This window comes from Actinia tenebrosa, unplaced genomic scaffold (genome assembly GCF_029948245.1).
Source record: "Actinia tenebrosa isolate PJP-AT-01 unplaced genomic scaffold, QUT_ActTen_1.0 PGA_scaffold17__23_contigs__length_9995812, whole genome shotgun sequence".
Lineage (NCBI taxonomy): Eukaryota > Metazoa > Cnidaria > Anthozoa > Actiniaria > Actiniidae > Actinia > Actinia tenebrosa.
Window position 1 is genome coordinate 1,900,778 of NW_028292577.1, and position 12,395 is coordinate 1,913,172.

Below are 12,395 nucleotides of genomic sequence, written 5' to 3' on the forward strand. Positions count from 1 at the left end.
TCTCCATGCGTCGATGGTGAAAACCATCGTAATTTATCACTCTATTTACAATAATCTATGACCTCTAATTCTCCTTGAACCGAACTAATGAATCAATACTGATTGCATTGGCTATCCTATTTTGCATCAACAGCCAAGCACAGCTTTTGTTGTATCATCATTTCTTGCTATCTCACTGGATATTGGACCGCGGTCAGAGATTACATACAGATGCTTTAATTTGTTGTTTGAAAACTTATTTAAGAAGAATTTTGTATATCCTTGAGTATATGTATATTAGTTGTTCAATTCAAGATCTTTCAAAATCAGTTAACTCTCCAGGCTTAGATACCATGTAGACCTTGCTCACCAATATGAGTCCCTGTAGCTCAGTTGGTTAGAGCGTCTGAGTGCAAACAGAGAGTTTTAATCCAGTCCGAAAAAAACTGATTCGCTTGACGAACAAAATTCTCATCTTTAATTATTTAATTCTCATGGCTGATGTCTGACTCGTCCCCAAGTATCTCTCAAGTATTTTTCAGCGCACCGCGATTAGTATGAGATTTAAAGTTTCTAATCATGATGAGAGAGACGACCGGATGTTGGCAACAAGGTATGTTCCCATGCACAGCAAACCGGGAACCCTGTGGCGTATACACAGACGGACGGACGCTGTATTGCTAAAAGTCTATTGCCGGGATTCATGTCCAGTGAAAGGACTGGGGAGACCGGACAACTGTTGACCAGGTTGCATAAAATGATCACTTTTATTGAATGTAGTTGTAGATTACCATTGAGTTCCACAAATTTTGACACGATTTTGACCGGATGAACTGAAAAATCACGGGTAAATGGAGATTAGCAGGGCATCGTTCTCACGATTGTGCAGTTTCACCCAGTCCTCCCACGATATGAATCTCGACAATGGTTACGTGGCAAGAGGCTCAAATGGATTTTTTAAAAATGCAGAAAGTTGACAAATTGGTTTAAATGGTTGACACAACAGATTTATTGCTTGCAAGGATCTGCAAATCTGGTTTCCACGGTTTCGATAGTACGTTAGTTCTAGTTCTTTAAATTAAAAATTAATAAATTATATTTTGTGCAGTGTGGTTTTCTATACAAGAACACGGTTTCGGGCTCTTCATTAGTTCAAGTTTCATGGCATGCAAATCTTCTCAAGCACTCAGTACTGTTGATAAAGTAAAGTCACTTGGTTTGAAATAACCAAACGTTAGCAGTGGGTCATTTCGCTGTATCTCTACGAATTTCGAGAGCTAAATCTTGATTCTGTGATCTACCTTCGCTCACCTGATAGATATCAGTTATCTGACGTCTGTGACATGCAGAGCAAATAAAACAACTTGAAACAATTGCCGAAAAGTTTTTACGATAAATATCATTGAAAATGAGATAAACAAAAAAGTTGTACGCAAAACTTAAGCTTAATATATAAAATGTAGCAAAGTTAATATCAAACCTAACGGAGAGAGATAGGGAATTGAGTTGTCCTGAAACCTCTAGAAAATAATAAATATCAAAAAACAAGCGACTAAAAAACAAAAAGCTTACTACAGTAATAGACATCATTAAAACATTTTTGTTTTGTACTCTCTCTCACTTTCCTGAAGAAGTCTGTTGCTGCTGTCCTAGAAGTGTTTGCTTGCGAAGCCTATAAAAATAAAGTGAGTAAAGGATTATAATAATTGGGATGGTTAAACCGTTTGCTAGCACTGTTACAGAGATGGAATGGATTAGATGTCCGCTGGGTATGCCATCCTGAGACCAGTCAAGTTCACAGGAATACGAATCATTGTATTTTTTAAGGCGGGAAATTCGTAAATATGGTGAGGTTACAAGACCTGAAAAGATCCAGATCCCTGGGATTATGTACTTAAGTCTTGACCTGCTAAAGCCGCCCTTGAATGGATGAGCCACAGCGTAATACCGATCAAGAGCGATGAAAATACAGCTATAGATCGAGATCAAAAATGAGATCTCTCCTAGAAAATGCACAAGTTTGCAAATTGCAACTCCAAAGTCACCGCCAATCAACCACTTCCGGTTAAAATTCAAAGCAACAACGATTGTTGGGACTGACACTAATGGAAAAATTAGGTCACTGACCGCCATGTTTGCTATCAAGATGTTTGTATTGGTTCTTAATCGTTTGCCTTCGTAGATTGCCCATAGGATGAGAGTGTTACCAGTCAGAGACACCATTAATAGAAGAACCAAAGCAGAATTTTTCAGTGACAAAGAAATATTTTCAGGCAGAGAAGAAAACGTAGTAGTTGTCGCTGTTGAAGCAGAAATGGTGTAATTTGTTGACATTTTGTTCACTGCTTTGATTTTACGTTTAGATAACCCTAGTAACGCCCTTTTCGTCTTTGCTGCTAAGTTTTGTAATTATTCTTCTCCTTCTTTCAATCAGAGCTCCTTCCGATTCTTCCTCCGCTCCTTTAACGTTTTTGTGCTCTTCTCGTTCACCTTCTTTTCATTCCTTGTTTCTTCTTCTTTGTTTTCGGTCCTCTCCTCTTTTTTACCTTTATTCTTTTCCTGTTACGTTTTCAAAAGTTTGAAAAGAACTAGGATTTTAATATTCTTCTCTTTTTCCCCTTGGAATTCCTATTTTAAATGTAATTCGACTCTCCGTTCTTAATGCTCCTACTCTTAATAAAAGCACAACGTAACCCAATGTCTGGCGTGCTATTCGATATGCTCAGTTTTCGGGTTACGAGAAAGAAGCTGGCCTCGAATGGATGTCAAACTGTTCAACCTGCTGTGCACAGTACTTGGAAAATGTTTGTCTCATACACCGGCGTGTTAATGAAATGCTTTAAAAGGACCTAAGTGGATCCTGTCTTTTTTATACAAATAAAACGTGATTGCGTGGTATTGATTATAATGACATTAAATTACCAACCGATATAAGAAACTCCAAGTTCCTCAGCTAGTTTTAAATATAGTTATCGTAAATTTATAGCCTCTAGTTTATATAATAATCCTTTTGTATTAGATACCTAGTATTAGATTTACCCCTATGTATTCTTTTTTCCAGTTTTATTATTTTAGATTTATTATTATTTAGATGAAATATTTAACAATTATTCGCCAAATGCGAAGTGATTATCGGGGAATATTTACGACGCGAGTCGTTGAGCGGCGAGGTAAATATTCCCCAATAATCACTAAGCTTGAGGCAAATAATCGTTTTAGTATTAATACACAGGTGATTCTTTCAAAAAAAAGAAGAAAAAAAAGAAGATAAAAGGCATTTTATTCCGGTAACAGCAACAAAGCGGCTGTCTGCCATTTTGGATTTTCGCTCGAGGTGATTATCGTGTGATAGTGTGAGTTTCTATAATCACCTGCGTATTTTTATTAAATTTTGTTATTTATATTAATTATCTAATTTAGCTTGTATACTTAGTAATTAGTTTTTATAATTAGAAGGCCAATTGAAAATTATCTACGATAAATTGTATACCTTCGTTAAATAAAGTTATTATTATTATTATTAATATTATTATTTTTTATTTTATTAAATTATTATTATCATTATTATCATCATCATCATCATCATCATCATCATTATTATTATTATTATTATTATTATAAAGTCACATTTACTACCAGGGTTTTCAGCATATTTTGATAGATCCTGGAAGTTTTTAAAAATACAGAGTCTTAACCCCAATCTGGCAGAAAATACAAACTCAGATGTAAAGATCATGGACGGAAGCTAAAACACGACACGTCTGCGCGCAGTTGCCATGGTCACAGAATATCCCACAAGATCACGCGACATTCCTTCGAGTATCATTTACTTTTTCACTGTTAAAATTTATTAAGTTCATTGAAAAGTAAATTGTCTTGGATGAAGCTCGTTTAAATAGGGGCTTATTTTTCGCAGCCCAAAACAAAGTTTTTAAATTATTTTGGCCAATGAAAGTTAATATATTCACAAAGACTATTTTTATGGTGGTGCGCCAACCAGGCTGCAGTGAACATTTCCGGTCGTTAATACCCCAGGCATTTTTTGGACTCGAACATTAAGCATAATTTACGACTGCGCCGGGTACATCAAAGCAGTCCAACCATAGAGTGATTTGAAAGAAAGACGAAAATGACAGTGCTCTGAAAAGGGAAAATTAATGTTATGCCCAAATGGATTGGATCTATGAAACTTGTGGCTAGACACAGAGGGCTTGGGACCATGAGTCTTTTTCAGTTGAATGCAAGATGGCCAGTGAGACTGTTGAAGTTCAATCAAGCTTTCAATTGAAGGAATATTATAGAATAAATAATGTAAATCTCGCTATAAATCAACCCCTAAGTGCTTTTTTATTGCACACAGCACTCGCGCGTGTTTTCCATATGTCTTTATGAAAGTCTCTGTGAATGAAAAAAGTCTTTAAACCCTCCCTTATAAAGGTAGCAGAAGTCCCAGTGAAATTTGGCCGATAATAATTTTTTGTTAATTTGCTCAGTGTTTGTATAATTCAATTTTATATATTTCAATTTTGCATGGAACAATGGCTCCGTGCATTGTTTATATTGCAGCTGTGCATCTTAACTTTACCGTCAGGTAGCTGAGCAAACTTATAGCTTAAGGCCATGGCTAAACGAGAAACAAGTTTCCAGAAACATGTTTCCCGCGCGCTTGTTCCCCTATGATTTCAAGTTTAGCCACATGCGAAACATTGCTACGTGCAACAAATTTTGCTTCCAAGACGCAAAAATGTTTCTGCTGTGCGACAGAAACATTTCATGCTTCCAAGACGCATGGAAACAATGCTTCCCAATGTTCCCTCGTTTAGCCACGAAAGTCAACATTCTAAAAGTTCTTTACTTAGCAACGCTAGCTCTATCTTGAAAGTGTGCATACGCTAACCGATATTGAGCAAACATGTTTCCCGATGTTTCCTTACAGTTTTACCACCCTTGGAAACATTTTAAGAAAACATGTTTCTTCGTTTAGCCAGGGCCTAAGTTATGACTTCTGAACACAGCGGTACTTATTGAAGTGAAAACTTGATTGTTACTTAACTGATTTGCGTGAGACGTGCCGCGCAGCTGGATCCTCACACCATTTGTGGTTAAGTTAATCGATTCGCTTGAATAAGAAGGAGAAATATCATTTCCCTCAAACTTCCGCATATTTCGCATTTTCGTTTATTACACCATGCACGTTTTCAATATGCAATAAAAAGGGTGGTTCAGCATTATCCTCTTCGTGTTACATGACCTCAAAATATTACAAATTACGGAAGTCGAATAAAAACTGATAAGGCCATTCCTTGCGAAATGTACATGTTTTAGGCAAGCACAAGCTCAAAAGGTAATTTTAATTAAACTAGCTAGCATTTAATCATGTTTAAGAAATTTTGTACAAAATGCCTGTAGCCTTTTTGTTCAAATATGTAACTACTTGTGCTGTTGAGAGTCGTCCTGAAATCGAACCAGCTATTTTTCAGTGTAATCACGGAAGGCTAGTTTTCGATTAGCAAAAAATTTTCCGCTCCGGTAGTAAGCATGATGTGCCGTATTCTGTTGACCCCCCTCCCCGAGTGGTGAAATTTTGGAAGGTTTCCAGATTTTGGCCGTGAAAGTTGGGCGAGCAGCCGTCATCACGGATTTCCTGGCTTTCGTTGGAGCAACTTTTTAAAGTTTAAGGGAGGACTGCTAGTTCGTAGCTACAGCTAGATCCAATTGAATCACACAGATTTATTGGTAAACTATTCCTTCGTGCTCTTGTGAAGCAAATTCCTCCTCGGATTCGTATTTACTGAGGAAAACGGTTCAAAGTGGACACCATGCAGTGACAGGGAATTCGGCTTGGCAGCTTCCTACCTTGTCATTATTTCTTAGTGTTGGAATTTTTTCTTAAATACCATTCAAATAAGTCGACAAACTTTTATTCAGGTTTTTCCAAATAGAATACGGCATATTCTAAATCCCAAGACATTCTCTTATAAATGTAGTGAGCTTGGGCATTCTCGTTCCCAGATCCTCCTCGGTTGTCGTTCCTCCCCGTCAGAGGCTCTGGGAAACCCAGGAGTTTGGGTTGCCTGTGGACAAACTAGTCTTAAAATACGTCGCCCGCGCGCGTTTCTCCATGTTTTTTTTTTTTCGGTCAGAGAAATTTGCGACACTTTTGTAAATTTGCGACACTTTTGAAAGCCAATAATTTTGGTTTTTTTAATGCAGTCGTGTACAATTTTGCCACACTTACTAATCTTGAGATGATTTCTTAAATGACAAAAAAAGGTTTTCTAATAAGACTAAGATTCAAAACTCGCCCCAGTCTCTTGCTCGTTTCTAGAGCGGCCAATTCAGATACTCATGAAAGCTTTTAATTTAATAGGGCAGTATTCTTTGTTCGAACGATCGAAGGTTAGTAGGGTGCAACAGACACGCAACAGTTTTATAGTTCTTGCTTTATTACATAACCACTTTTTGTCTTCAACACGGCTGTAAGATTTACCTCCAAAATTGAATGCTTATCCTCGATGAGTTGTAAACGTTTTTTGCAATGTGTTTTCTTACAAGTTTCCTTTTTGCTTTTATGTAAAGAACGTGTAAGTCGCCTCACTGGTAAAAAAAAGTATCGAAAATAGATTTGTAATGCAGTATTAAGACTGTCCGCGCCAGTATGTACATATGGGGTCACCTTGTCTGCTGGGTCTCTTAGTAACAGTTGTCTTTACGTGTGATGCAAGATCCATTTACAAGACTTTTATTATTTGAAACATTTTATTACCTTTACTCCTTTCTTTCATTTCCCTTCATTTTCATTCTTTTCGATTCATAAACTTTGATTAGTAGAACAACAGTTTTTTAATGTGTCAATAGCCAACTTTTGATATTCTGGTTGAGTGGGTCAAACATAAATGATTTCGAGTCGAAGCTCTGGTTAACCATAATGCAATCGTAATTATTTTTTTCTTCGCATGTTTTTTATCTTACCACTGTCGTTCTACTCTAACCGTGAACACTCGAGTTTGTCAACCAATCAGATTACGAATCGAAAATAATTCGAAGTCTATAAAAGCAGAAATTATGGGAAGCATGGGTGGCGTAGCGGTTAGAGCGCTCACCTCTCACCATTGCGACCCGGGTTCGAGTTGTATGTGCCATGTGAGTAGAGTTGTTTGTTGGTTCTCTCCTGTGCTTCGAGGGTTTTCCGGGCTCTCCGGCTTTCTTCCCTCCGCAAAAATCAACTTCTAAATTCCAACTGGAATCCAGTGGAAGAAGAGCCACTCTGTGGAATCCACTGTTAATCCCATTATTACTGAGTATTTATTATTTATTATTATTCAAGGAGATAAAATGATGAAAGAGAAAGAAAAATAAAAGTATATTTACACAAATAGAAAATAAAATAAACTCGAGTGTTTACGATTAGGGTAGAACTATACAATAATGCTTAGTTTGATGAGCAAATATCATTCATCCTCACATCTTAAAAATAGTAGAGTTCTGAATTATTCAAGGAGATAAAATGATGAAAGAGAAAGAAAAATAAAAGTATATTTACACAAATAGAAAATAAAATAAACTCGAGTGTTTACGATTAGGGTAGACCTATACAGTAATGCTTAGTTTGATGAGCAAATATCATTCATCCTCACATTTTAAAAATAGTAGACTTCTGAGCTATGTTAATATCAATATACCGCCTTCCTTGGAAAAGATTGAATTGCTTCTTTAATGTTACATCATAAATTTTGAAGGTTCGGAGTCTACCTTTAGACAATTTCTTTTAGTGTCATATTAATTTCAGTTTGAAATGAGATAACGATCGGAAAAGAAATATCTTATGTAAATGAAAAAAATCCAGTTTCTTGAGGATCATATGCAGTGTCATATGTTTTCCACAGAAATTTAAATTTGTCTGCAGTGAGTTGTCAGCAAGTCACAAGATATCTTGTGGAATTATTTTGAATATTTACATTTTTCCCTTTTTCATTCACTATACTGAAACGCTAAAATATGAAAACCAATTCGTGAGTTTATGTTCAACCGAAAAACTGAAACCGAATTGACACTTTTTATTATTTACCGAATTAATTACTTTCAGAAAAATATCTCAAGCATTTATTAGAAATTGAATACGGATACAACAGAGTTTATTTAGGATCAATGTTAGCACTTAACGAATCAGGAGCCTCGGTTGTTAAGTAAAGTAATACGAGTTGGCACTCGTGTCAGTGCTTAAACAAACCGATTAGTATATCGGCTGTATTGATGGCATTAAAAAGTCACATTGCCAGGAGATCAGTGAGACTGAAAATTTCGAAATTGCTAATTTACTATTTTCGTTTGTTCGTTGAAGAAGATCAATTAAGGAAAGCAAGTAACAATTGAAGGCTCTTTTAACCTTCTTAAGTTTTTTTTTGTTTTTTTCAAAGCTTACGATTTGCTTGCTGGATACTTAAAAAAGGGTATTCCTTTTCTTTAAACTAAAATCCTGAATTCGTGAAAATATTGAAGATCTAATGCCCTGAAAATATGGCTTATTTGTCTAAAAGTGAAACGACCGAGAATTCCCTCACCAAGAACTCAAACAGGGGCCGAACATTTCATCATGGCAGAAGTGTTCTTGTTCTTGTTGATTTTTGGCAAGCTGCACCAACAGTTTTCATCGCCATCACCTGCCTTTATATTCTTCTCATCATCACTGGTATCGTCCTCAATACTCTGGTCTGTTATGTGATGATCAAGAGCAAGCGATACCTTAAGAACATCAGCTGTTTCTTTATCACTCACATGGCCGCTGTGGATTTGTTTTGTCGTGTGGTTCTCATTCCTGTTGTGGTTTACATGTCTCTCCCGACTAAAGCTGTACAGAGTCCCATCCCATGCAAGATCAGTACATTCGTGTCAAATTCATGTGCAGGGGCCATCTTTGGTAGCCTTGTCGTCATTGCTATCGACAGATATCGCAACATTGTTCATCCTCTTCGTAGTCTCAAAAAGGAAAAGCGGCCCTTATTTGTCGTTTCATTGGTCTGGTTCTATGCAATCGCGTCGTCAGTCATGTTCCTTCACACTGCTCAAAACGTAACGTTAGAGAAGCTACCAGAGGGAAGGAACATGAAATTAGTTGGAAACCCAACAAGTTGTAACATTTCTCCCGACGATTACATTGGCAGCATCTCCGTCACCATCTCTGCCATCATGACATTTTTCGTCCCTCTCACGATCCTCATCATCACTTACACAGCGATATTTGTCAGCCTGCGACGTCGATGCCAAAGACAATTAATTCATAATGCTGTGGCAAAGGCCAAAGGAAAGGCAGCTCGAATGCTTGTTCTTGTTGTGGTCGGGTTTGTTTTGTGTTTTGGCCCTTCAGTTGTGGTTCAACTGCTTCGATCGTACGAAGTCTTTGCAGGCGAGAACAACCAAAGACCTACTATGGTCATCGTAGTGTTAGTAACAGACACGCTTGAGTTTTGCAGCTCTTTATTCAACCCATTGATATATACCTTTTTCAGCGAAGACTTCCGAAAAGACTTGCTCAATATTTGCAATGCTGCTAAAATTCGAAGAAAGATGCATTTCTGTAATCGAAAAGTTTGTGATCCAAGGGCATCGCCACGAGCAACAGGTTCCACTCCTGTGACATCATGATATGTTCAACTCTGCTTCGGTTATCGATGGATGAGCTAGTCATGACAGAGTTCCAGGTGATTCCGTACTTTTTTTTGTTGCGTCCATCCAATTATTGTTTACTGAGAGAGAGAGAGAGGGAACAACTTGACGGACAAGACAAATGAAAGGACAACTTGTCATTTAGCCGAGGATATTAGGCTTAAAAATGTTTTGACTTAAATAGAAGTTGAAATGAGACCACGGATTTTTCTTCTTTAAGTCAGGATATTGTTTATCGTTTGTTATAGATTGAATGGGCACTTGGATGAAAACGCCCCAATTTTTCAAAGTCCGAATAATTGAAGTATTTGAGGATAATTTCACTCAATTATGATTATGTAAACCAGATTAGTGAAAAGTTTTGCCTGGGAGCCACTTGCAGTTGAGAAATTTTGGGTTAAAAGAGAAAATAACAATAGAGTTGAGTAAATGACGTCATTTACTCACAATTTATATGCTAAATAAAATTGATAATTTTTATCTGGGACATTTTACTGTGAAGAAAATATGTTGCTTGGCTACGATTGGGGCCCTATAGACACGTTTGATTAAGTTTAAAGTCATTTCCAATTTTTATCCATTCTCATCCAAGTGCCCCTTTAAGTTGGCTGCCTACTATAAAAAAATTAAGGCACTGCGCACGCTCCTACGATAGCTGACGATGTGCGAGTGCACTAAAAACTGCTCAAACCCGCGAATGACCTTTAAAACTGATTTTATTGAGGAACCGATACGCGTTTTAAACTTCAACAGGGCAAACCTCTCAAACTTTGCAAAGGAGTTTCCGAAAGGGGACATAATAAAGAAACGTCTGACAAAGTTTGAGAAAAATTGGTTTTACTCATACAAAAAGAGCTAAAAGAACTTTTTAATTGCGTTTTTTTCTTCAAAAGTTATCTATACGCTTATGTTTAATCGTGGATATCTCGAAAACGAGCTCGGGATACCCTTTTTTTCTTCCAGATTTGAAACAAGCATTAAATTTTGTTTAATTTTGTTTTTTTTGAAAGAAATCGTGATTCGAAACTTTTTCGTATATTTTTTTCTACAGCAGGCGTATTGTCAGCACACCATAATTTAGCCTGCGTCTCATCCGGAATTTTCTTCGCATTTACGAAGAAAATTCCGGATGTGACGCAGGATAACCATAATTGCTCTCGAAGAAGCTGCTGGAACCTGCTCGATAAGATTTAACTACAGGTGGTCGCATATTTAGCTGCTCTTGGGTTCTTGGTAATTAATCTCCAGGATACTTTAAACTTAATTAGGAAAAGCTTCAAATCTGTTAAGAAGAGTATCTTGAAAACCTTATAGGCGATAGAAGTCGCACACAAGATGGACGCTACGAAACTCAAATGCATTGAGCGTTGAAAAAGGTTAAAAAAAACAACAAAAAAACAAAAGCAAACAAACAAACAGACAAACAAACAAACATTTAAAAAAATAATAGAAAAGGACCAGAAAATTAAACTTTTTTGGAATACCAATATTTTCAAGCCAAGAATTCACTTATTTTCGTCGGATCGTTTTTCCTTCAATGTTTTATTTCTACTCAAAGATAACCTCACATGGTAAACGTCGGATCAAGGCCTTCACTTTCAGTGCTTTTTTAACTTAATTCTTTAGTAATTCTTTATTTTTGAAATTCTTGTCTGGCAGAATGCTGAGGACACGTGTTGGCAATCACTTTTCTGATTAGAAGTACATAAACGTTGGTGTCCCTCAGGGAACAAAACTTGGCCCCCTCTTATTCTTGATAATGGTAAATAATCTGAGGAATTCTTGGAATATGGTAAAGTACGTTGAAGATACTGTTACAATATTACCTTTTACGTAATTGTAATTAGATACTTAGGACATGTCATTAGTTCAATAAACAGCATAACTCTTCCCCCATGAACACGAACGCGTCTTGAAACAGAAACGACAGTATGGGAAGTACTGTCGAAGAACAATGATTATAATTTCCCTAATATCGTTGACAAGTCTGTTCGTTGCGCGTCTTCTAACAACTTGAAACTAAACGGCTTTAAGACTAAAGAATTGCGCGTATGTTTCTCTTCTCAACCTGTGACTCACGAAACCATTTCTATTGACGATGTGTCTGTTGACATCGTAAAGCATGCTAAAATTTTGGAGTCACTATATCTGACGACCTGACGATCAACTTGCATGTTGATCGATGACATCTGTAGGAAAGCGTCCAAAAAGCTTTACGCTCTGAGGTTGCTCCGTGAAGAGGAGTACTCTCCCCAGTGCCACCTTGGTGACAATTTATCTCACCTGTATTAGACCCACACTTGAATATGCATGTGGGGTGTGGCACAGGGCGTATTTACATGATCAGTCGGAGGCTATTCATAAAAGAGTCTTGCGTAGCATTTTTCCTCAACATAGCTATTCTGATGCCATGAACGCTGCTAAGATCTCCACTTTTGAAGCAAGACGTAATGTTCTCTGTTCTCGAATCTTCTGTAACATGAAAGACCCCAGCCACAACATCCAAAGTTTAGTACCACAGCGGACCATCGGCTACAGCCTACGTAGATCACGCACATTTTGGGTCACCACAGTGCCGTACCGAAAGATATCGGAGAAGTTTCATTCCTACTAGTTGTGTCATTTTTGATGTATAATCCGTAAAATCCATTTTTTACATTTAAATTTCCACCTTTATCTCTATCGTATGTTATATATATATATATATATATAGTTGAATAGCCAAACAACTAGTATATAAAGGGCATAAGAAC

General features: G+C 37.0%; 1 protein-coding gene across 1 annotated transcript; it reads left to right on the forward strand.

Moving 5' to 3' along the window:
- Positions 1-8,364: 8,364 nt before the first annotated feature.
- Positions 8,365-10,094, forward strand: LOC116299496 (neuropeptide FF receptor 2-like). The gene has a single exon (XM_031708158.2). It carries the CDS (start codon positions 8,497-8,499, stop codon positions 9,619-9,621), a length of 1,125 nt encoding a protein of 374 aa, XP_031564018.1. The 5' UTR covers positions 8,365-8,496; the 3' UTR covers positions 9,622-10,094.
- Positions 10,095-12,395: the final 2,301 nt, after the last annotated feature.

What these genes read in the sequence shown, in the direction of transcription:
- LOC116299496 (XM_031708158.2), top strand. Translation starts at nt 8,497, where the DNA reads ATGGCTTATTTGTCTAAAAGTGAAACGACCGAGAATTCCCTCACCAAG.